Raw genomic sequence first — 25,766 nt, forward strand, 5'->3', positions numbered from 1 at the left:
TTCTTTCTTAACAAATAATTTATTACTTCTAAAATCAAGAAAATGCGAAGAACAATTTTTCTACCTTCAAACACAATAACGTTTCATTAATTTTAATACCAGTATGATTTTGCTGGTACACGATCTTCATTGATAGATAAACTTTTCATTACGTCCATCTCAAATGTCTGAAGACTGGGTTTGAAAGTAATGCTTGAGACCTCTGCAGCAGGAGTGTCTTTCGGCGATTCTGGAAAGATCAAATGATAATCACAAAATTGCACATAGGGTTGGATTAAATAAAGTAAGAGAGAGAAAAGGAATGTGTGGAACAAGTGAAAACATTCATCTTAATTTGAGCCATAATCATTCCATTATTATAGCTCTGAGCATAACAATTCCTATTAGCAAGCATACTTCAGATATAAACCTTATTTCAAGACTAACTGAAACCAACACAGATGAAGTTTTAGCACAGTCTATGTTAAAACATCTATGAAATGTAAAAATGGATGGCAATAATGCATTTACGTGCTACACAGAGTTATATTTCCAATTCAATATCCTTTGCTAATTTACTTTGCAACTTTACGTGAGTAACCTCAATTGGGGTTGACGTTTTTGTAAAGGAAAAATGAATCAGCTTCTTGTTGAGATAAGCAAGATAAGTCCCGAAAGAAGAGAGGAAAGGGAAAATTCACTGAATCATCATTGGGGAGTGTAAGGGTTCGAACAAAGTTAATTATTGCAGTTTTTTCCTGTCCACTAGTCTTTAATGCGCACATGTGTAACTGCATACAAAGTCACTTGTTACATGCAATGGATCCATTCCAACATTGTGAACCACTTTTGAGAACAGGAGTCTTTTGATCATCCTGGAAAATCTATGAACAAAAATATTGAATCCTTAGAAATACGAAAAGTAAGTTTACGTGGCATAAAATCACATGCAAACACAAAAAAGTTTTAAAAGGATTAACATATTTTATTATAAACTGCTTTTCTTGCACACTGAAAAGAGGTGTATTCAGAGCTTACTAAAGGAAAGTTTTGCCCATAAAACAAGGAGAAAATACTTTTTGCTTAGGCCAGTAATTTTATCGTTTGAAATGAAGAACTATGCACAAATGATAAAATTAACATATTTCCAGGTTGAGATCCTCTATTAAGAAACAATGCCAAAATTCTTCTATCTAAATTTTAAACTCTTCCCCGAGCGCTTGATTCTTGGAGTGAATTCCATTCACTCCCACGAAGTTTTTCCCACTCCCAAACTTTACTTGCCTCTAGACTTGCCTCTGATACTGAATAGTGAATACCAAATTCTGCGGGATACTATTCATTCAACTAGTGAAGCTATACATACCTAGGTAAGTATTAGATGTTTTGTAGTCATGTGTTTCCTCTGCCAGTCTTGGCATTGGTATTATTCTTCCGGTCCTAATGGATACACGGACAGGGTCTCCAGCTTCTGTGTAGCGCCACTCAACCGCAGAGGGTTTTCTGTGAAATTAAACTACCAAGTTAAATAAATGGATGCCAAGTTTAAAATGAAAAATAGAAAATACAGCACACTGCCGATTATCCTAATGGTCTAATGATGGGGAGAGACGGCATGAATAATCGGAAAACACCGATAACCCAATCTTTCACCTAAATGTCTTGCATTGTTCATAATTTACCGAAAACAAACAATATATTATTATTTATGCTGCTACTCTGTTACTTTAGAGTTCTTCCTGCACTCAATGAGAGCTTTCTCCGCCAATTCGCGATCTTTTTAGCAGCGATAACATGATTGTACTCGTATTCCTACTGATCCGTGTACGACATAGTATCGAAAACCATACACCCATGGTTGTGTGATCAAGGATACAGAAAAGTGGCTTACACGAATGCTTCAAAAACACAGCTCAACGTCGGAAACTACACTGTCACGCACCATGCCATGCAGTTGCGTCTCACACAAGTTGCCCGGGTTGCAACTGCTGCACGACGTGTATCCGTGATCAAGGAGCGCGGTCGCGCAGTGCGAGGCTTGGAAAACAGGAACACGGTGCTCCCGTGAATGCAGCTATGGCGTGATTGCTTCCGTTTTATGAAGGGGATTGGTACGGAAATAATAAGCCCCGTATATCCTGGCATTAATGCCGTAATTCCAATGTTTTGGCATCCCATTTTGTTTCATAAGGATCGCAGAAAAAATTGAGCAACAGTGAAAATCATTCATGGATAATCCGCAACCCAGAAAAACTGCAGCCAGATAATCCGGAGTCTGCTGTATGTAAAATTACACATGTAGTTTAGATGCACTCCAACGGCATGAACATTAGGGGAAGAAATAGGCATGAATGAATCACACTTTCCAATGAATGGACATTAACGATTAAGTCCTTTCTGATGACCTTGAGGAGAAAGACAATTTAAACTAAAAATCTGTGTTGATGGTGGAGACTGCAAAATGCATTACAAGCTTTTTTAAATGTAACGATTTGTCAAAAAAATTCCATTTCATGAAAATTAGCATGTACTTTTCAAAATTATTTATCTTGCCCAAAATTTATGACCACGATAATTTTACCCAAGGAGCAAAGAAATGAACAGAAAAATCACAACTATGGTATGAATACTCTGCATTAGGGTGATTTGTAATAAGTCTTCACCATTCTATCTAAAGAAATGATCTCTGATAAATGATGTAATCATGCTTTTGACCTAATAAATTGTGAAATTTACAATAAAATAATACATTTTTCAAAAAGCTGACAATATTTTTTCTCTTGGAATGCCAGTTAATTCTTGATACATTTCATTTTAGCTCTAAAAAGAAGAGTGAACAAAACCATTAGCCTTTAAATGACAGCCATCTGAAACCCATCATGAAAACTTACTTGTCTGAGGGATCAACCAAAGAGACTTGATCGGTGACTAGTAGAGGAGCCTCTGACTTGATGACTGTGCCGGGGAAGTCTTTTGTTTTCCCGATGATTCGCAGATGACAGTTCATTCCTTCCACAAAAATCCAATTTCTTTCTTGAACAACTTGACTAACAATTCCCTGCTTTCCCTTGTCCCTTCCAACCAGAATTTCCACCTAAATTAAACAAATAATTTCATTCTCATGAGAGGTAACGTGAAAAATTGGTTTTTAAGTTGCATCTAATTGATTAGCAACAGGTACTTAATTCAATAATTACTCCAAGAAAGGATTTAAATCAAATTATGACTAATCAAGATTCTTGAAGTTGGCTTTCATTAACACTTTCATTGCATTTAAAAAAATAATATTGAACCAAAAAGTATGAATTTTTATTCATGTGCTTCAAAATGGCAGGAGCAGAACACATCAAAAAGGTTTGATTTTTGGCCAACAATTTTTGTTACTCCATGCCATTTACGCTATGCCAGGGAGAGCATGGTAACTCAGTGGGTAGAGCATTGGCCCTCTGATCACAGGATCCCACATCCAAACCCCAGGGGAAGCATTTGGACATCCCCCAAATAAAAATTCATGCGCAGGGTGGCCTTAGGGAAGGAACTGGACCATTAACCCTTAATACATGAATTTCACACGCCTGTGGCTCAGTCTGGAATGAGTTCTACCCTTACTCATCCACAACAGCTTTCAGATTGAATCACTCAGTGAAGGAATGATGTTATTTACAATGAAAATGACCTTAAACATCAATCGACATACTCTGTACTGGTAGAATCTGATCACTTTATCTTTGTGGGTGAGCTGGTGTGGTTAAAGCAAGTGGGGGTGAGGGGAGGGAAAGGTTCTTGACACTCGACTTTTCCTCTGCCAATCAGCAGCCACCAGGTGTGGTCTAGAGCTTTGAAAATTCAGTCGCCCTCAAACCTCCATCGTGTTCACATCGCGAATCTTCCAGCAGTGTTGCCAAACCTCATACGTTCCCTTGGTAGCTGACAATACCCTGGGCTTCAGGGATTATCCTCAATGCCCTCCAAATGAGTGGTCATATTGCCTTGGTGCCGGGCCCAGGCCCAAAATTCCTGTGGCCACACATGACTCACACATTTATAGCGACAAACAAGGGCGGCTATTACTACATTTGGCAACGTTGAGTTCACCCCTGCTTTCTCCATCCCTACCCTATCAGTGAAGCCCTCCGTGAGTGTCTGGGATCTCATGAAAGCTTACCCACAAACATAAAATGAACACATCATAGATGGCATTTAAATCTCGCAACTAACTGAATGAATGGGGTAATCAGGGGTGAATACAACATGTAGGCACACCCTTTACCCCCATTTTTCCTCCCCCTGGTCATACATCAAATAAGACCACCTCATCCTCAAGAGTTTATATTAGGGATGGACGGATCAAGGATTTTTTCGGATCTGGATTCGGATTGGATCCTTGATTTTCGGAGCCGAATCTCTTTTCCGGATCAGATATTTTCAGATCCAAATGCATTTTCAATTTCCTGACACTGAGATTTCCCCGATGATTGTTCAATCTTTTGGGAAGAGTCACACTATGTGCCAGTTGTATTCTGCCTTTTTTATTTTCCACGGCTGAAATTCTGCTACGTAACCTCTGCAAGGGCTTTCAAACAAAACGGTTCGAAAATAGGACAAGAATCGCAATACGACGACGCATTCGAAGAGAGAATCGGAACTCTTTCCACCCTTATGGAGCATTGCACTAACCCACTGAAGCTATAATTTAAAATTTCGGATTCAGACCTGATGTCTTCCACGACTTTGGATCCGATGTATCCGATGAAGGGCAATATCCGTGGATATTTGGCTCCTAGGTATCCGATCCGACCATCTCTAGTTTATATTCCCCATCAATAAAATATTAGATCCACCATTGGGTGTAATATCATGGATTTTAAACTTCGACCACCAAAACAATATTGAACATTTAAAATGCAGTATGTCATGTAAAATCCTAATACTTACTCGATCGCCTTTGAAAAATGTCCATTCTTTGACAGGCTCTATAAAAACTTTCTTCCTCCTCTTTCCAGGCATATTCTGCTGGTAAAACTGGTATGTCCAGGGGCGATTGGTGGTATAACGAAAGGTTTTCCTTTTGACTTCTTTTGGTAAATATTGAGGTAATCCCTTAGGAGTGCGCCACCCCACCTGTAACCATAACCATAAGAGGTGTACACATGCAACAATCACCAACAATTTAAGAGAAACATTCATTTATTACTTAATGTCTATTTCGATAAAAAAATTTATATTTCGTGTAGAAAGTTTTTAAAAGAATGTTGATTCCTATCCTTAAAAATTATCTTATCAATGCCTCTATTTTTTTCTGAAGGGAATTTCGACAAAATTACATGCTCAATCGAGGAATTTGTATGTTAAATGAAAAATTGAAAGGACAATAAAATTGAACAAGGATAACGCTTCCATTTTTCTTCAATCTTCCTAACATCTGTCAAGTTAATGCATTTAATTTTCATCAACCTTCAGTAGCAGACATTTTAGAAGGTCTCCAACCTTGAACTATTTCATCGATTACATGCATTCTCGTTTGCTTTAAAATAGCATGAAAGGAGTAGAAAGATTATTGGTTTGATTATTCATGAATTTTTCCGCTTTATATTTCACCAATTGGGTACAAAACACTGATTGAGCATTTCAATTGAACTACACTACAACTGGTTGATGTTGACCGCAGTTCCTACTCGGCTGCAGCACACAACAAACATCTTCACAATGATTTCCAGGCCATCTAGCCACTGTCCATTTAATGTTTAATGGAGGAAATTGACCATCCTCAAACTTACATTATCACAATCCCCTTTATTTTCGCTTCTTTATCACTAGGTGCAGATTGAGACATACCATGACTGTCACACAAAGTATTTGGGTCAATAGAGAACACTCCAAAATCTTTCAGAATTCCCATTCAATCAATCCAAAGCTTCCTTTAAGATATACGGTAGTCTTCTGTGGCATATCGTATCACTCATCTCTTGCGTTTCTCCATTCCTTTTTTTTGCTTCTTTTCAGCTCACATGGTCATTACCAGGGGCACAGCTAGGAATTAAGGCTAGGGGGGTTTAAGGTGCAAGTAATACTGGGGGATTTGGGGGTATTGCATACCCGCCAGGGTAAGAGGGAGGTGCGGAGGCCTTCCCCGGAAAAATTTAAGATAAATGGTTCATAATGGTGATTTTTACTGCCTTCTGAGGGATATTTTATTGATCCTCACACTATTCTATTCGCAATATTAATCCAATTAAGTAAAATAGATTTAACTTAAAAATTTCTGTGAGCTCTGGGGGGGGTTTAACCCCCAAAACCCCCCCTCGCTGCGCCACTGGTTATTACTAATACTTGGATTTAATATTTGAACCATCATCGGTCATTGCGTAGCATTCCCATTTCTTTCAGAATTCCAACCAAAACAACCAAAAATTTTCTCCGATTCAACATATATCATCATAATCATTTTGTTTTTCTCCATGAGCAACCTATGGGCCAACACTGCTTCCTAGGCGCCTTTCCTGATTGCGAATTGGTGTTCATCCCGTGTACATCTTCCGCCTTTTGTTCTCTTGTCATAGACAATATATTCAACACATTGGTATTCATGGCTCACAGTGCCATGATTTCCACAGTAACCTGCTGTCTTCTTTGTCGAAATAAGAATGATAACGCCCTTCTTTGAGTTTCGAGGCATGATAATTACATATAGCACTCACTTGTAAAGGCAGCGAGGTTAATGATGATCTTTCTCATACTTGTTTCATTAATGTAAGAGGATTTCACATAAAAAATTATAATGCAGGCAAAAAATAAAGAGAAAATTCCCTTCATCATCCATGAGATAATGGAAAATAATCGAAAAGCATAAAATCCTGACGATCACATAAAATAAATACTTGATGCATCACCTAGGACATTTTCCTCAACATGGAGCATTCAGAAAAAAAGAGATGTTTACAGTGATATGCCATTCTATCCATCAAGGAAGAAAATTATTTCAGCACTATCGTAAAAAAGAGGTAAATAATCAAGCTTCCACTGAAATCAAGACATGAAGAATAACATTGACGATAAATGTGAGTAAATATGGCTTGTGAATGCACTTTCTAGGTAATACAAAGCGTTCATACGGGCTGTAAAAGGGAAGCATGTTGATATAGGAGTATTATAACCCACATCACTAATGCTACTTGTTAGAGGTCAGAAAACAAAAAAATACAACAAAATATGGATCGGTCACCTCATTTTAGGCACTGAAATTCACTCTTTAAAGCAATCACTTAAGAAAAAATTCTACTTCATTAAAGGATATTAATATTTTACAGGATCGACTGACACATATTTGGTGGGACAGCATAGAACATGCAGTCGCACATTGGTATGTTTAATGTCTACTCTGAACAAATTCAATAATAGTAAGGAAGAAGGTACTCAAGATGAAAAAAATGTTCATGATTACTTAGGTCAAACATTACCTTTTATGCTAACGACCATTAACTAAGGTAAAAGACTTGTATACCTGTTCCATGCTCCTCTTCACATATGAGTCGGGAAGATTTGAGTACTGCTTCGTTAAATCTCCTACTTTACACATTAATGCTCTGGTTATTCTCATTTTCCCAGGGGATATCGCGACAGATACACCACAATAAATAAAGGCAGCGGCTTCTCAGTAGTGCTTTGATTCAATATCCACCAATGAATCAATGTAAAGATTGAAAACAACTTAAATTCCGGAAAACTATCAACAAGAACAACAAATATTCTGCCGAACAGGTGAAGAGCGAAATTGCGTATTACACTGCAGCAGACAGCAAGGAACTCGAATACAATTGTCAAGATATTTCAGGATATGAACAAAACAGTTAATGAGAAAAACATTATGTAGACTGTTTTATAGCTTTGATTCAGAGATTTACATTCATTTAAATTCGTTGATAACTACTAGGAACTTAACAAACCTATCATGTTCCCTCACCGATAAATACCACCGACTCTGATTTGAATATCGATACTGTTGCTTTTGCATATCGATTGACATGCGATTGTCCTAAAAATCAGCAGACTAGCCAACATAAGTATAATTTTATGTTTTAAACAACGCACAATTATGGTGGAATTTGTTCAGTATCTTTGAGAAAAAATCGTTCGAGATAATTCATGGAAATATTTGCATGTAATTTTAGTTTTTCTATGACATTTGAGCATCATCTGTTCATAAAAGTTGTCTTAAATTAAATGAGTTGGTACACCGGTGCAATTCTTCTGAAGTCTCGGGCACCTGTTGCTTCAATTGGTTGTTGTCAAGTTTTTAAAATGAGTTGTTTTTCTTGTTAATTAATCTATTGAATATTAGGATTTGCTTTTATCGTTTCTTAGCATTGAATGAAACCAAGGCTTCTAGTATTCGTAATAATAGACAATCCCTGTCAAAGTTTGTTTTGTGCCCAGTGAACGATGAAAGTTTAAAATGTTTTGTCGCTGTTGAGTGTATCTTGATTTATCAGTGATTTAATTGCAACATGACTTGAGGATGAGATGTGGTTTAAATGATGCATTGAATCGTTTCGCTGTGGGAAATGAGTTGCTCTGGTAAGCGTCCTTATTTTTTTCTTTTTTTTAATTCCATATGTACATAATAGATTGCTTGTTTAAATTTTTGCCATTTTTCCATTTATATTTAATCAATTTTTCAGGATTTGAGCCGTCCAGAATGAAGCATAATGAATTTTTCAACCGTTCGGTCTCACTTAGGGCAATTTTACAATTACATCACCTCCGTTATTCACCGGTTTGGAAATTCATGCTCAAGTCAGAGATGTCAAGTTCATCCTGAAATTGGCATTGATAAAAGTTTGGAGTTCATCGACCTTGGCTCTAAACGTATTGTTCGAATTATTCATGTACTCCCGAACTCATGGAGCCGTTGCCAAAATACTGCAATAACGGCAGTTCGCGAGAAAAGCAACGAAGAAAGAAGGGCTCACATGCATTTGGACATATCTTCAGAAGAATATTGGTTTGCTCGAGCAAATAGACCATATAAACAATGTGATGACTGCAACCGTAATCCTCGCCCTTGTGGGGACAATAATGTCCCGGCGAATCATGGCGTTGTAACACACCCCTCTGGGAATGTGAATAATCAGATAATCGTGGTCGGTAATATCATTGCCAAGTCAATAGACCTGTACGCGGATAGTTTATCTCGTGAAGTGATCGACAGTGCTTTTCATTCCATTTTCAATTCTATCCTGGGATTTGATATTCGTGTATCAAGATCACCGTCAAAGAAAAGTAATCATACTCCTAATGGTGTTAATGGGTTGAAAAGTCCTAATGATGATGTGGTTCTTCCCAGACAGAACCAAGAATCCGAAAGACTGAACGTATACCCCGCCTCTCATGATGATTTATCTGATGGAAGCGGTATGAAACGACTCATTGAACAATCAGAAATTAATGAAACCGGGCAGCAATGCAAGGGTGGCATTATTAATCTTTCATTCTCTGGTTCTCTGAGTGAACCAGATGAAATCAGGAGTAGTGGCGATGACTACCCTCAACTATACAATGCTTCCTTGGTGAGTAGTTCACCCATTCAATACAAATTTGAGGTTTCGAATCCAGTTAATGGAAGAACCCCAGATTCTGGCTCAGGAACGCATAAGCATCCTGACAATGAAACCGATGAAGCTGGTACATTCTCTGGCAGGCTAATAGATGTGCCAGAAAACGGGATACATGACAACGATAAGACGTTTGCTTCCAAAGATGATTTAGGCAATGAATCTGTGGTTCCAAGCGGGAACGAGGGTCACTCAGATAATTCTGTCTCTTCTAGTCACTTTGATGTACATGAAGCCAAAACTCAAGTTTTCAATGACAAAGGCAAGGTTGGAATAGATGGTTGTGTGCATAACAAAAATACTCAGGTAAGAAATAGTTAGTCTGAATCATTATTTAGAATCCAGTGGCATTGTTGGCATCGTGGATTTAACATTGTTTTTCTTGTTTTCAGAAACCTTTGCTATTATTTTTACATGGAGTTGGGAGTTCTGCTGATGTTTGGTCCGTCATGCTGGAGTACTTCTCCTCTGCAGGGTATGAAGTTTTAGCCCCTGACATGCTTGGTCATGGTTACAGTTCTGCTCCAAATAATCGTGCTGCATACACATTTGAGAAACTTCTTCAGGATGTTTTACAAATTTTTGACAGATATGTCTCTGACAATCAAAAGTGTGTTGCCATCGGACATTCTTATGGGTGAGTGAACTCTGATACTTTTAAAATTTGTCTGTGAACTTCTTCAGTCTCTGAAATATGATAATATGTATGAATATGTCCAAGAAACTGTCAAAGTCTATCTGATGATAAAATAGAAGTATAGTTGAATAATTCTATCCTTCAGCCTCTTCACTTAAAAATGAATCCTGCAGACAGTCAAAACAGTCAATGTTTTTGGCCATGTGCGATTTTTATATTTGCTCTAATGGTCTGTTTACATTGTACATTACCATGCAGTGGTGTAGTGAGAGGGGGGGTTTTGGGGTACAAAACCCCCCCCAAAGCTCACAGAAATTTTTAAGTTAAATCTGTTTTACTTAATCATTTTGAATCATTTATCTTAATTTTTTTCCGGCAGAAGGCTTCAGTACCTCCTGCTTACCCTGGCGGGTATGCAATACCTCCAAGCCCCCCAGTATTAGTGTGCCTAAAACCCCCCCCCTAGCCTTAATTCCTGGCTGTGCCCCTGTTAGCATGTACTAGTTTATGTCTTAGTGTATGAATGTAGGAAATAACACAGAAATGCACCGTGTGACTACCCAACTTGTGCGAATGCACAAATAGAAAATAGAACCCGTTCTAATTTGGTTCATGCATTCATCCATGTTTCGTTCCAGTCTGCATAAATTGTTTATGCAAACGCACATAAACTCGTACATGTTAATGTACTGTGTAACCAGGCCTTAATAAATTATCCTCGGGTCTGGTACCAGTGACGTCATGGCAAAATTATCAGAATACAGAATTAAAAAATTGTAAAATATTTTTATTTTGGTTAAGAATAATATTAGAGATTTTGAGGCACCAAAATTGATAAAAGTATTATTAGACTATTGTGTCTTTTCTTAACCAGTGCCGGAACGGTGTTCGGGCACCATGACACCCCTGTCTGGTGCATGAATAACTTAATTTTTTTGATCGTTGAAATTACTATCCAGAAAAGTTGCATAGAAATAAACTATTCATCAGCGATTTCCTAATAGTGAGGCATCATTTGATGATGTTATACTATAGAAAGCCAGGTAAAGATTCAGAAAGATGAATTTCTTACAGGAGCCCATCATGTGTATTGACTTAAGCGCGCTGTGGGAAAAATAAATATCGGCATCGTGCTGCAGAAATCTTCTCAGGGAAATCCACAAATTTTAGTTTTTGAACTTCCAAAGTATTTAATGTAAGAGTAGGTACATATTAGCTGGGCCCTGTAACAAAGTATTATCACTTAGCTCATCCCAATTAACTTGTAAGCAAACCATTATTAAGCTTCTCCAGGTCCTGGGTCCTGGGGATGTTTGCTTTCTCCCCACTCCCATCCTCTTGGCATGTATAAGAGTGGATGTATAGGATGGAGAAATATGGTGTCACAAAATGTGAACCCTGGATAGCTGATGCCAGTGGTAACCAAAATTACTAATAATGTTTACGTCAAAAATGCATCATTTTTAAATTACATATACTTTGAGCCAAGCGCTTCCATTGTTATAGAGCATCAGGCAACAGGGAAAACTCGCAACCAATCGTAGCGCTTGGCTCAAAGTTTCTGTTGTTTAAAAATGGTGCATTTCCGACCTAAGCATTAGTAATTTGCAACGCACACACGTAGCGAGAAATGAATTGACGAGAAATAGGCGGTCAGGAGTGAAAAATAACAAAAATAATAGGGTTGATTTCCAACAGTATAAATACATTTAATATGCAAGTTAAGCTATAGGTACACAATACATATAATACCGAGTTCCCTGAGGTTAATTGTAGTCTTGAAGTTGGGAAAATGGCGGGCACGAAGAGGTCCTTCCTTGTTCGATGTCCGGAGGGGAGAGAGAGCTGCGGCTGGCTTACAGCAGAGCACCGCGCTCGAAGCAGGCGTGAGAGGGTAGGTGAAGTCAGAAGAGGGGAAACAGGTTTCACTCTGACGTTTCACCTTACAATTGGAGAAGCAGCGGCGTATAGTAATGGGAGTACACACATGGCATAAAGAGGCCGACACCATTGATAAATTCACTATAAATTGAGGAGGACTTCACTAGATGCGAGAATCAGTGGCGTGCAGAATCAAGCTGGCACTACGGACTCTGATGCTTCGCGAGATTGGGACTCAGATGCTCACGAATCGTCTCCTCGTGATGAAGTCTCGGAGAGGTTGAGACGCGGAGGGATTGAGAATGTGCCCAATTATGGCACAAATTTTGGTTATACTGGCATCAGCTATCCAGGGTTCATATTTCGTGGTGTAATTTTTAGGGATGGATGGATCCAGGATTTTTTTCGGATTCGGATCGCATCCTTGATTTTCGGAGCCGGATCTTTCGGATCGGATATTTTCGGATCCAAATGCATTTTACAAATTCCTGCTATTAAACGAAGTAATTATTCAAGTTTATTCTGGGTACATACAATCAAAGGAATGCTTTTTAGATTTTCATACACGTTTTAATATTTTTATAAATTAAAAATCATTTTTATAGGCTTTCAAGTTGTTTTTTAAAGACATCTTTACATGCTCAGGACCTAAACTGTTACACTTGGGTTTGGAAATGAAAATAGGAAAAATCTTCGGACAAACCAATGACCAGTGGCTTAGCGAGAGAGGGAGGTCCGGGGGGGGGGGGGGGGGGGGGGGGATTCTAACCCCTCGAAATATAGAAACTCAATTACTTTCCTTCTTAAAAGGAAACAAAATATTGAAAAATCATGAATTTACAAAAATGAAAAAAAAAAGAATCTTTGAAAAATTATGTTTTTTTCTATTATGAAGGATGTTAAAATTAGTTTGAAACCCTCTCCTTTTTACCCTGTTGTTAAAAAATTTCCCCCCTAGTTTTGGACCCCCTTTAACGAAATTCCTGGCTACCCCCCTGCCATCGACTGAATTCAAATTTTCCTCACTCACGTTTCCCCCGAATTTTACTTTCTCATCGCATACGGACTTGTGTTTCTCCCAAAAATGCTTCAGTATGGTGAGGTGGATTTAGCACTTCCTCGAGATAATTTCACGCCACAGTGCACGCACATGGCATACATTGGTTCTCCTTATCTCAATAGAAATTTTTTTACACAATGAAAGACATTTTTATCAGTATATCATTAAATTAAATTGCAGCTGTGCAATTAGCAACACAATTTACAGTATTTAGAACAGCATTAACGTCACATGCGACGAGGTGCTCGACTGCTCAGCATGAGGAAGGGGTGGGCAGCAGAAGCGCGTAAAGGAGAGGTGGAGGGAAAGGAGCGCGTAAAGGAGTGGTGGAGGGGAAGGAGTGCGCTCCCTCTGTATGTCAAGCTACGAGGCTACAACTGAGGGAGTCAAGGATGAATAAGTCATACATATCTTGCTTCAGTGATGTCGTTGCCTTCAAAGCGAAGCGGGGCACACTACGTGATATATGTAGTTAGCGTTTTCAATCCGTCTCCACTTGTTTGAGGGGTTAATGCTGCACTTGTTTCTTTGACAATTGTGCTGTTTGGACAATGTTGCATATCAGTATAGTCCAATTGTAAATAGAAAACTTAGTGGCAATCAATTAGAGCTGAAAAATAAACAGAAATATACTTAGGAATGCAACGCGTTTGGTCTAATTCTTTTTTAAATCTCGTGCATGTCATCTAATTGTCGAAGCTATCGAGATATCTTCGGGCCCAGAAAGTCACTCACCTAGCATTTGTCGTCTAGAAATGGAGAATTGAAGCAGGCAGGCCAAAAAAGGTCATTTGGTGAGACAGGGTAAGGAAGAAACACACTTCAATTGTTCTCGTGTGATTTGATATTTTCCTTAGAAGACAATGATTTATGGTCCGTGTGATTTCGGAAACAAAAAAGAACAGCAAGCACGGGCTGATGGACGGCTGAAGGTGGTTTTCTGAAATCTGCAACGTAGTTACTTTTGACGTGGTTATTATCCTAGGACGCTGAGATTCCCCCGATGATTGCTCAATCTCTTGAGAAGAGTCACACTATGTGCCAGTCATATTTTGCCTTTTTTATTTTCCACGGCTGAAATTCTGCTACGTAACTTCTGCGAGAGCTTTAAAACAAAACGGTTCATGAGTAGGACAAGAATCGCATGCGACGGCGCATTCGAAGAGAGAATCGGAACTCTTTCCACCCTTAAGGGGCGTTGCACTCACCCACTGAAGTTATTATTTAAAATTTCGGATCCAAATCGGATGTCTTCCGGATATCTCCGGATATTTGGATCCTAGGTATCCGATCCGACCATCCCTAGTAATTTTTCTTTGCCCTGTAAAGGTGATCTTGTTGTTTAGGTAATAAATTGATTTTATTTTGTTTTCAAACCTGCGTCCATTCAGTTGTGGAAGGGAAACCTTTTTTGTCGAATACTCGAATGGAATCATCTAATGGCAAAAAATAGAATGATTGATTTCACAGGTATAATGATTTGGGTGTTTTTTTAATTGCACTTGGAAAGATTTTACAAATGAGCTCTAATACAAATTTTCTATACCATAACTTTAAATACCAAGCTGTCTTCTTTTAAGGTATTGAGTTTTCTTAGCTATATTGGAACATCTTAGCAGTAGTGAGTCCATCATCTCTAATGCTGTATATCGAGTGTAAATTATGTTGTAGCCATTTTTGTTGTGAAAAATTGTCAAACGACTCCTGAAAAATGTTGGATGAACATGATTTTCTATATGTAAGAAATAGCAGCAGAGAATGTCTCGTATGATATAGATAAGAAGAATTAAATAGTTTCAAAGGTGCTTCTCACTTATGGGTAATTGCTGCTGTATGAATAGTTGTTAACATTAAATCATGATTTCCAGTGTATTTTGCAGGAAATTAATAAGTCATAAAATTGTATCCATGATTCCACAAAATTAAGCCTGAGACAATTTTATATGTTCATAAAATTGTCTTTTGAGTTTACTTCATTATTTTACTTTACAGTTCGTGCTTCGCAGCTGCTTTGGCCAGATATCGCCCTCAGCAAATATCTCAGTTGGTGCTTCTGAGCAGTGGTGGTCCATCACCCTTAGTTCCCAAACAGACTCTATTTTCTCTTCACCCATGCGTTGTCTCCGTCATGAGGCCGTTTCTCATGTGTGGATTTAAAAGGTAAGTTTACATTTTTCATTTCCAGGCTAGAGAAAGGGATTCATAATTTAACTTCTGCTTGTATTTGTGTTTCATATTTAATGCCTCACTTTATCTTAAAGTTATGGTAACTTGTTCACATTTATATTTCACCAAGTTTGAATAATAATTTTGGAGTTGTATTACTTCAAGTAATCCTGTTTAGTTAAGATTTATGCCTTATGTTAGCAAATACTCATGTTTGTTGAAAGGCTTTATGTAATCAAGAATAATTTTATTGCTACTCTGAATGTTTCTCTTTGTAAAAATGGCTTTATTGCTTTGAATTAATATATTGTTGATTTTCATTTTTTTTATTTCCATCCTTTCATCATGGCATTAATTTCGTTAAGGTTTTACATTGTTCATTAGTCTTTAAAATCTCTTGTGTGAACACTTGGATAAGTAAATAATCCCTGTAAAATGGAAATTTTGCCAAAGGTTATATGACTGTCTGAATTACTGAACAGGGATGAGATCCTAATAGGGTAGTTTCCTTCATCAAAGAAAACAAAAGGCATTGATTGTGATTCGTTACCCAGCATTACTGTATTCATAATATAAAAATTATTTGGTTTTAGAATTTCCAGTTTAGACGAATGGCAATGCTCAATTTTAACTGCATTTGAAAAAGGCCAGATTGGCGCACATGCGATGCCACTCCACGTGACGTCACAGGGACCTAGTTTCTATACGAGTAGATTAGAGTTTTACATCGTCTGAGATTACCAATGCATGCATGAGGCACAGAGCTCAGGGAAACATTTCTTAATAATCACTTATTAGAATTGCCCAAGGTCGGAAAGTTTCCTTTGTTTGATAGGGTATTAATAACCCTTATTTAAGCCAAGTGCTACCTGCTAGCAGGGTACTCTGCTACTTGCTAGCAGCCTGCATCGTATCAGCGCTAATAGCCTCGCGCCAAGGTCACCTCACACGGTGACACACGGAACCAGAATGACGTCACACGGGGTTTTCCCATCATATATACTTAGCCGTCACGTTTTCGTGTACTTGAAATTTTCCACTTTTCATTTAATCGCTCATACTGAAGTTAAGATTGAATTCCAAAGTTTTGTTGTTGTCTTGTTTTTCAGAGAAGTGTTTTATGCTCCTCGAGGTAAACAATTGCCTTCCTTCTGCACTTATGAACTACCTCCTTACGTAATGAATCATGTTGAGAGGGGACAGGAGTGGTCAGATGGTGACTCTGCATTCCATCGGCGAATTCTTGTACCAACTCTTCTAGTTCATGGCCTCAAAGATCCTCATATCTCATTGGTTGAGGAGTGTGAAATGGAGAGGGTAAGTTGTTACTTTTTCTGTTATAGCTTTTCTTTTGGGTAAATTGCTCTTTAGTTGAGTAGGTTTCTGTTTCATAATCTCAGTCAGGGGTCTTCAATTTGCTAGGCCAAGAGGGCCACATTCCAAGTTCCGAATCGCCCCGCGGGCTGGATAGCAAATTTACCGATGACTGAAGTATTCGATACCAACGTCTCCTGAAGTATCCGGTAGCATTTTTCTTATTTACGAACAGTTGAAGGCGACTTTAACATGCAGTATGGCGCTGCAATGCTCCAAGCGGCATCTCGCAGAGTTAAACGAGCGAGAATCGCACGCTACTTGAAACGAGTGCGCAGGCCGGATCCGGCCCGCGGGCCGTATTTTGGAGACCCCTGATCTAAGTTATGTTCCAATTATATATACATATTAAGTAGCCTTAGGTGTTCCATACAGTCATGCATAAAATATGGTTGTCCCTCATCTTGGTATCTCTTAGAGGTTGAAAAAAAACTGTAAGTATGGAATTGTATTTCATGAATATTGTTATATTTATATATCCTTCTGCATTCTTTATATGAATGTCAATATAATCGTTTTCACAACCAGTGTTGAGAAGCCCTTATTTGATGTAGTATATAATGAAAACATGATTGTTTTCCAAATGAAAATCGCCCATGGGAGTATTATGTTTTGATATTGCTGGATTTTATTAAGGTAGTCATTTTTCCAGTTTTTTTAGTATAGATTTACATGGAAAAGTTGCCTTTTTCCTTCCATTCTATGTCTGAACCATGTTCTCTTCCTTTTTCTTCTTGGCCTACGCAAAATCCTTCCCCCTAACACTGTTTTCAGCATGCCCTCTCCCCTTAGTAAATTCTTCATCTACACCCTGTCTCCTCCGCAATTCCTCCAGAGTTCCCTCTCCTCACCCATCATGTCTTAAACTTCACCATTCCTTGTCCTCCGTTCCTCTGCTCTCCAGTATTATACATCTCATACTCCTTCAGTCTATTTTTGCCTTCCTTCCTCAGTATCCTGGTTTTTGCTTCATTAAGAAATAAAACGTAGATCTGCTAGTCATTTCTTTACACTTTCACAGAGGTACACTGTTATCAGCTTGTTTCCTGTTTTACAAATTCTTCCATTGCACAGAATTCTCATCTTGATATCTTACTACTGCAGTTTCTGTTTTCCTCAAATGTGCTGCCCAATAGTACAGTGGCTGATACAGGAAAAAACTCAAGCAGGGGGGGGCAAAAGATATCTTGAGCTACCATTACTTTATTCGTAATAAAAAAATGATCGAGTCAAATGCAAAGTTTTAGGTAGTATTATTTAAACTGATTATACACATGTATGCACAGTGCCATGTTGTGATATAAAAAGTTATAATTGTGGTTCTGCAATGTTCAGCAATGTGTGCGGTCCTATAAGGGGGGGCAGGGTAAGTGTCCTCCATGTACACTGCAATTGAACAAGGTAAATGTATTAGCAATGGTAACACTTCCCGACTTCCGCAATTATAAAAAAAAGAAAAATTTGGAAGTCACAAAGTGTGATCATTGCTAATATGGAGCCCTTCCACCACATTCAAGCGTCCAGTTTGTATTTAATGAGCTAAATTAAATAAGTGTTACAGTAATTAGCCTCATGTAATCAATAAGAACCTCACTTTGTTGTTGTCATAACTAAGTATGATGATTTCATGTGATGTTCTCCATAAGAATGGCTCCAGAGTAGCTATACATTGCAGCTTAAACCCCCACCTGCTTATGCTCCAAAATGATACGTTTTCTCCCTTTACTTTTTTGGGTATTAATATGCTACGCTATTTGCAATTTATTGCACTTGTACAGTAAGGTTGTTTGTTGGAATTCACTTTTTGAGTAAATTTGTTTGTCTGGTGGAATTAACATCTGCATATTTTCTTTTGTTCGATTAAAAAACATTTAGTTGAATGCAGAGTGCTATTACCCAACACAGAATTGGAAAGTTATCTTTGGCCATTGATGCTCCTTAAGATAGTTGCATGTATGTATTGTACTCACTGTCTTAACCATTTGCAGAGGATTATACATATAGCTTGGCAAGAGGCTGATTTCCAATATCTAGTCCTTGGCATTAGAACTTTGGATGAATAGAAAAACTATATTGGTCCTCTGTAGATTTTCAACCTAGCCTGACGTAACATCTGCCCTAAGAATTTTAGAGGCTAGCCTATGTTGAAATAATGTTGCTTCTATTTAATTGATTTAGGTTTTTGTTGGCTGTATCAAAAACAAATTTGATCATGGCCACCCACAAAATTTAGAGATAATATCATTATTTATTGTTGTTTTCAACTTTAAGGCTGTACTCACACTTTTAGATGAGTTCCGTACTGTATTATTGTGTGAACTGCAGTAAAAAAAGAAACTTCGTATTGTACATTCCAGTTTTCATCTTTTATGGATTATAATTTCAGCACTATGTATCATTGTCCAGGTAAAAAATAATAATCTGTATTCCATCTCTGTAAGTACTAAGAGATAGATGGAGGGACATTATATAAATACAATATTCCTATCTCTTTTTTTTCTGGAAGAAGAATAATGATTTTTTTATAAAGACTTAAAGTGTCAACAACTTGGTTGGAATTGTGTGGAATGTATGAAGAAAAGTTTCTTTTCCTATGCAGCGATTCCACGAGTTAAAGCCAGAAACCTTAAACTGTGTTTGTAAACTGTAGTGTTGTGTACCTGATGCACCCCCATTTTTGGACAGAGTTAAAGGGAAAACTACATTTTTTTGTTATTGAGCATGTCACTTTTTGCTATTTCTTAATATCAGTTTCTTTTACAAAATATTTTAAGTGCAAGTAAATATTCTCATGTGCACGGTTCACCTCACATAGCTCATAAGTAGAAATACACGGATGACAACCTTGTTTAGATCATAAATGCCCTAAGTAATTACCCAAGCTGACGACCCTCTCAATGTCATTTAAGGGGAAAATGTTGTGTTGTTTTTGGCAGTAGATGTGGCAATAAATGTTTTGCTTGTGTACTTATTTTGCTCCTGTCATGAAATGGGCATTATGTATTAGCACAACCTCTTAAATGTAGAGGAGAAATTCTGCACTTTTCTCCAAGTCTTGTGAATGATTTCTTTAAATTACTGTATATGTCTGAATATAGTCCCCCCTTTTTTCCAAAAATGCCCGTGATAAAAGTTTAGAGCCGCTCTATATTCAAACCCATTTTTTAAATTTTTTCCCGAAACTCAAGCCTCAAAATTAGGGGGGGTGGACTATATTCAGAGGGGGACTATATTTGGAGGAATACGGTAATGTTCCTGGTGAGAAAAATTACTTTGTTGCCGAAAATATCCGCATCACTATTTCCTACTTCAAATTTTTTTCAGACCATCCCACGCTCGTTTCTGGAGGTACTGCCTAATGCTGGGCACATGCAAATGCTTGATGCTCCTGAGCAGTTGTGCCATATGATCCATTGTTTCATTACCTGGTGGAATTCGTAGTTATCACAACTAATGCATGACAAATCTATGACAAATGAAATATTGTTTACTTCTCATTGAGGAAAACCAACCCACTTTCATGACATCACCCATTTCTCAAAGGGAAAAGTTGTTTGATATTTGTATGATGTTGATCTTTTGTTGTGAATGTTGTTTTATGTTGGTCATGTCTTTTTGTTTTTCTTTATTAATCTTTTATTTCTCTGCATTTGTGTGATCGTACCTTGGTTATCTTATTATCAATGCTAGTTGGTAGTTTATTATCCCTCATTGAACACTGTGCAAGTTTCATAGATGGAGTTTGGATTTTGTTGTTGCATAATACAAAAACCTGTGGCTATGCATCATTTGTGAGGTTTGTTCAGAAAGTAGTGGGGTCCCTATTCACAAAAAATATGATTTTTTAACCATGGATTCCGCAATTCCTTTCACCATCTTTTGGTGATATATGACACTCTGATGTTCTCACATGATCAGCTTTTTATTAATGTTGCTCATGTTTAATTATCCTAATGTCGATGTATGAATACTCATCTATCAAGTTACATACATACATAAATTCTCTCCGAGGCATGCTCATTACATCCCTATAAACATGTTGCTTACCTGAGTATTTAAATGAGAAGGAATGATATACCTGGGCAGAGGTGTTGAGATAGAAAATATGTGCCAGTTTGGGCAAACTGCCTTTGGTTTATACATGGTTAAAAAACTATTGTTTAAAATATAACTTTTACTAATCAAAAATTACAAAATGTCCATCTATGATAAGTAACAAACAACAACTGAAAATGTACTGCCAAGTTTTGCTTTAAAATAGTTTAGGCTGATGCACCTGAATGACAAGAATCATCCACCTGGAATGATCAGGGAAAAATATGACAAGAATTCTAACCATCCGTACCGTCCATACTAGTACCCGTACGCTACGTGAGAAAAGTGGTTAAAATACTAAGGCCACTCATAAGTTGGAGAGAAATAAAGATGCTGTATTTGCTCAATATCCCCTCTTTTTGTGGATGCTGATTAGTTAGAAGTTTTATTAACTCTATTTTGTATTCCATTAGCTGAAACAAACTTTTTTCTGTTACTTCCTTTGTGTTGTGCTCCAAATCATATTCTTTATCATTGGAGTTTTCTCCTTATCTTTGATAGGTACTTAGGAGTTAGAGATTATGTATGTATATTGGGAAAAGAACATCGATTGTTTAAGAAATAAGTCTTGCGAGTGATATTTTGATGCCGGCTTTAGTGGAAAAAATATTTTTGTATTTTACTTCTACACAAAGTTTTGTATGTTGTATTCATGTATATTTCACCAAGTTGGGATCTTCATTCTTTGCTATGTAACTCTTCGTAGAACAATTGGGTGAAACGCTTTCGTTAAAAAACCTTCTTTTTACGAATCTACATAAAATGTTAAAGAGTTGTTTCCTACAGGTTTTTCATTGTTTTTAGACTAATTCTGTGATTCTTAGTGTTTCTGTGCGCATAAAAATGTGCAAAAAATATGCTCAATAGCTGACTCAATGCATATTTTATCTGGCTGTAGAACCTTAATAATTGACATTTCAATTTCCCATTCTCCGTTACTTTTTTGTTGTTATTATTGTTCAAGATTCATATATTTTACAATCTAAATGAAATGAAATGCTTGCATGAATAGTTTATCCGTTAAATTTTCTTGAAGTTCAAATTTTTGAATGTTTCAAAGAAATAATTATTGAGATTACTTTTTTTTAGGTTGTTTAAAATAATAGATGGCTGAAGATTTGAGATTAATATTTCATAATATTTTTCATCAGTGTTTTTGGGTTAATATTAATAGAGATTCAAGATTTAAGAGACTCTCATTTATCAGACTTTTATTTGATCCATTTCATATTTTTGAAGCTATTTGCAGCAAAATATTGATGGCCTCTTTTGGTGACTTCTCAGTTGCTCCTCTCTTCCATGCATGGTTCTTGTGCAGTTTGTTTTTGTTTGCACTGCTGTGAGAGGTGCTTTCCCGATAGGAGTGGTTTGTTCTGAATGTGTGCAGACTCTATAATGATATCATCAACTCATGATAAGTGGTCAGCAACTTACATGTTCCTTTTTATTATAACTTAGGAGAGAATGACCGAATGAGGAAAGGTTTGCTTTGTTCTAATTAACTAACATATCCCTTCCATCTACGGAACTATTTCAATCAATTTTGATTTTTTTATCTGAGTGAATGGCCTGATTATTTCATTTTTATGATGGAATTATTTCCAGTTTTGGGAAAGGAGATTTGGCAGCTATGAAGTTTAAATTATTGGTGATCGACGTGACCGATTATTGATGTCGTGACGACTCTATTAATGGTTTTTGTAGTTGGAGACTTGATCCTAGATGGATAAAAAGGTCTTGTACAGTACCTACATATTTTTCTATTAATTAGTTGTTAGGTGTAAATCTTGATCTTGAAACCTAGCTATTGCCAGTGATTATAAGGGGTTTTGAGCATCATCTTATGTACTATGCTGTGAATGAATCATTGTCTTCCAGATCAAATGCATGATTATACATAATTACTTCTTTGAGAAGGCTGTTGAAACTTAATTATCTAATTTATACAAAACCAGACTCTCTGATTTGTGAGAATAGGCTCCTGTATTTTAAGTTAATACCAAGTTAGGAATTTCAATTTCAATGAACTCATATTTTGATCATTGAACTTTTCTTGCATATATTTGTAAGGCGCAGAATTGTAGGTGTTAGTAATCCTTGCATTATAATTTGATGAGAGGCTTACTTTGGATGGAAATTACTTATTTACTTTCCCTTGTCATTTCTATTTTTTATGAGATTAATATCCAAATATTTGTATCATTAGATATTGTTTTTATTAAAAATATTTTATTATAAATTGAAAGTGAATCAATCAGCAAAAAGTAGTTCCATGTCTTGAGTAAATGAAAGGAATGGTCACTCCATTTTTGACCGTATTTATATAGCTACTGCTCGTCCGAAACTGTATTGAAATGGAAACTTTGCTTTAAGTCAATGAGGGAAGAAAGGCATTGTAATCGGATGGGATATTTCTGTGAGTTTTTATTGAGTCTGATAACTATCCTACTTGTTAGTTTGCTGTAAAAAAGAATCCATATAAATTTTTATCACATCACTCGTTGAGTTGTAGCCTTACCTTACTTTTTAAGTTGAGAAATACAGAAAGCCTGCTCTCTAGTAGCCGTTACTTCACTTCAACGCAGAGAACTGACCATGAAAAACTCTGGGAATTGACACCATTAGAGGTGCTGCGTAAAAGATTGTTTTGCTCACCATTTGTTGTGTGTCCATATTCATTCTTGGTGCATGTGCATGAACATTCAAAATCGACCTTAGGACAGCCATTCACTGTGGATTTTTTGCATGAATTTATAAAACCCTCGGTGAAAATTTTCTAATTCTTCTTATTGCTCAATGTTTACTTGGCCAATGAACCATTGTGAATTGTAATTTAGAATCTCTTTTTTTATCAAAGAGTTGCCTATCATTACTTCTTGAAATGCCTCTGCGTAATGACATTCTACCATGCGTATTATGCCACTGTGGCATGTGTGGTTACTTTATATGTTATACTGTGGTTATTTTATTTACAGTTGTATCGAGGATTTTATTTTATTGTTTTCTCAGAGTCGATTGTAGTTTCATGATATTCTTCCATTATTTTATTGAATATTTTGCTGCCGTTGATGATGTTGTCCTTATTTCTGTCAATAATGTCATCTATTTTTGGTACTCCTAAGAAATATGACTGCAGTCTTGACTTAGGTGAAAGGATGGGTTGGTTCAGCTTTTTTGTAGATTTCAATTTTGGTTCAGTTCCTGGTAATGGGCCTCAATCCCAGCTCTCAGTTAAGTTGTACAGCTAGATTGTTTAATTTTCAAAACGTGGGATTCATTTTTGAAAGGTCACAATGAAAAATGCCTGAAATACTGAACTAAGATCCCGTTATTTATTTGATCCACACCAACGTTTAGACTAAGTAAGTAATTTATGGTTGAAAAAGTTTTCCTGTTGCATCTAGCTTGAATAATATTTTGCTCTGTGGGATTCATTTTGGCTCCTGCTCTAATTCAGGTTAAGCTAAATAGCTGGTGGAATCAAGAACCGAACTGACCCATCCCAACATATATGTAGGACTCATTTTTGTGATGGATCCATGACAATAATGCACAACTATTTTTAGCTGATTAACTCAAGTCTTTATTGGAAAATTCTTACATTTCACGCTGAAATAATGAAGTGCTATTTCCCTCAAATAAATTTTTTCGTGGAAAATTGCACATGATTGTTTCAGTATGGATAAATTCCACTTCACTTCTCTGGAATCTTGGGATTTAATACCCAACATTTCAGCTTATTTCAAATGATATTTGATGCAGTGCAAGGACAAGCGTGATGGCTTTCAAACAAAGTGTGAAATATATCTAGGATGCTAGCTTTTGGGAGTTAAGGCCAATATATACTCACTGAACTGCTTGTTTTTGTTAATTGGTATGGCACTTGATTGTTGCTGGCATTCAGTTTGATCTAATGGTCCTTAACCAATCAAATTAGTTGTTAACAAATCCTTTGCGATCCTCAATTTTCTCCATCCGTCAATGGGGAAGATGTCAAAATCACCACCAAGAGGCATATCAAAAGGATAGTTTCCTCCCAACCCCCCTAAAAATTTTCTTGATGCTGCAAATTTAGTTCATGAAAACCATTATCTGTAGATGACACATTGACTCACCAGTGGAGGCTTTATATTAGAAAACAAATGTGCGTGAACCCTGTCGGAAAATCAAAATTAGTCTACCTTGGACCTGAAAATCTTCTTTTAATGCGTAATTATTCTGTGTGTACACTCTCTGCAAGTCACCATAAATAAATTTTTGTTTGGACCTGTCTTCGCTTATTTTGTCTCACGCAAAATTCAGGGATTGTAAACTGCAAATGATAGCTCTAATCAGAATGGATTTCAGCTTCAATGTCTAGTAAAAGTGAGCATTCTAGGCCTTATACTGAATCAAGTACATATCATGTAATTCAGGGAAAGCCTAGAGCCATCTTCAGAAGTGCAGGAAATATATGTCATTATATATTATGAGGTTCTCCTAATTGAGATTTGAGCATGCAGTGTGTCATTGCATATTTTTAATACAAAGTTCTGTGTCTATTTTTATATACCATAGATTGACTTTTTGTCATTTGCTAATTATGTATCATATGTACAATTTTTTCTATTATCTTCGTGAAATATTTTCCTCAAGCTCTCAGATGAACTTTTAATGTGTACAATTTATCACTGTTATCTCTTGGATGACTGACTTCCAGAAAATTATTTACATATTGTATCCAATTAGACAAAAGAGAATATTTTGGTATAGCTGAACTTTTATAATGTTGGTAATGACAGTTGTATACATTTACTGTAAAATATGTAGACTGAATGCAATAAAATACCTCACTATTCATTTATTAATTATTCATAATTTTTTGGGTTTTTAACCCATTGGCCAACCAAACTTGGCCTTCTAACGAAGAGCTAGAGAGTAGCCGGATCCCATTCAATAATATCTTTTTTATAATTCTTTCCAT

At 36.8% G+C, this 25,766-nt stretch overlaps 2 protein-coding genes across 2 annotated transcripts; one reads left to right on the plus strand and one right to left on the minus strand.

Moving 5' to 3' along the window:
* On the minus strand, positions 1–7,871 carry LOC124168867 (probable 39S ribosomal protein L24, mitochondrial). The gene is made up of 5 exons (XM_046547228.1): positions 7,481–7,871; positions 4,915–5,100; positions 2,871–3,073; positions 1,346–1,482; positions 1–229 (listed from the first exon to the last, which is right to left on the minus strand). Exons 1-5 carry the CDS (start codon positions 7,574–7,576, stop codon positions 93–95), a joined length of 759 nt encoding a protein of 252 aa, XP_046403184.1. The 5' UTR covers positions 7,577–7,871; the 3' UTR covers positions 1–92.
* Positions 7,872–8,035: 164 nt separating this feature from the next.
* LOC124168866 lies at positions 8,036–25,642 on the plus strand. Its single transcript, XM_046547227.1, has 6 exons — positions 8,036–8,553; positions 8,658–9,896; positions 9,983–10,227; positions 15,161–15,328; positions 16,444–16,651; positions 20,033–25,642. Exons 2-6 carry the CDS (start codon positions 8,685–8,687, stop codon positions 20,147–20,149), a joined length of 1,950 nt encoding a protein of 649 aa, XP_046403183.1. The 5' UTR covers positions 8,036–8,553; positions 8,658–8,684; the 3' UTR covers positions 20,150–25,642.
* The last annotated feature ends 124 nt before the right edge of the window (positions 25,643–25,766 follow it).

Source organism: Ischnura elegans, chromosome 12, assembly GCF_921293095.1.
Source record: "Ischnura elegans chromosome 12, ioIscEleg1.1, whole genome shotgun sequence".
In the NCBI taxonomy this organism is placed as follows: domain Eukaryota; kingdom Metazoa; phylum Arthropoda; class Insecta; order Odonata; family Coenagrionidae; genus Ischnura; species Ischnura elegans.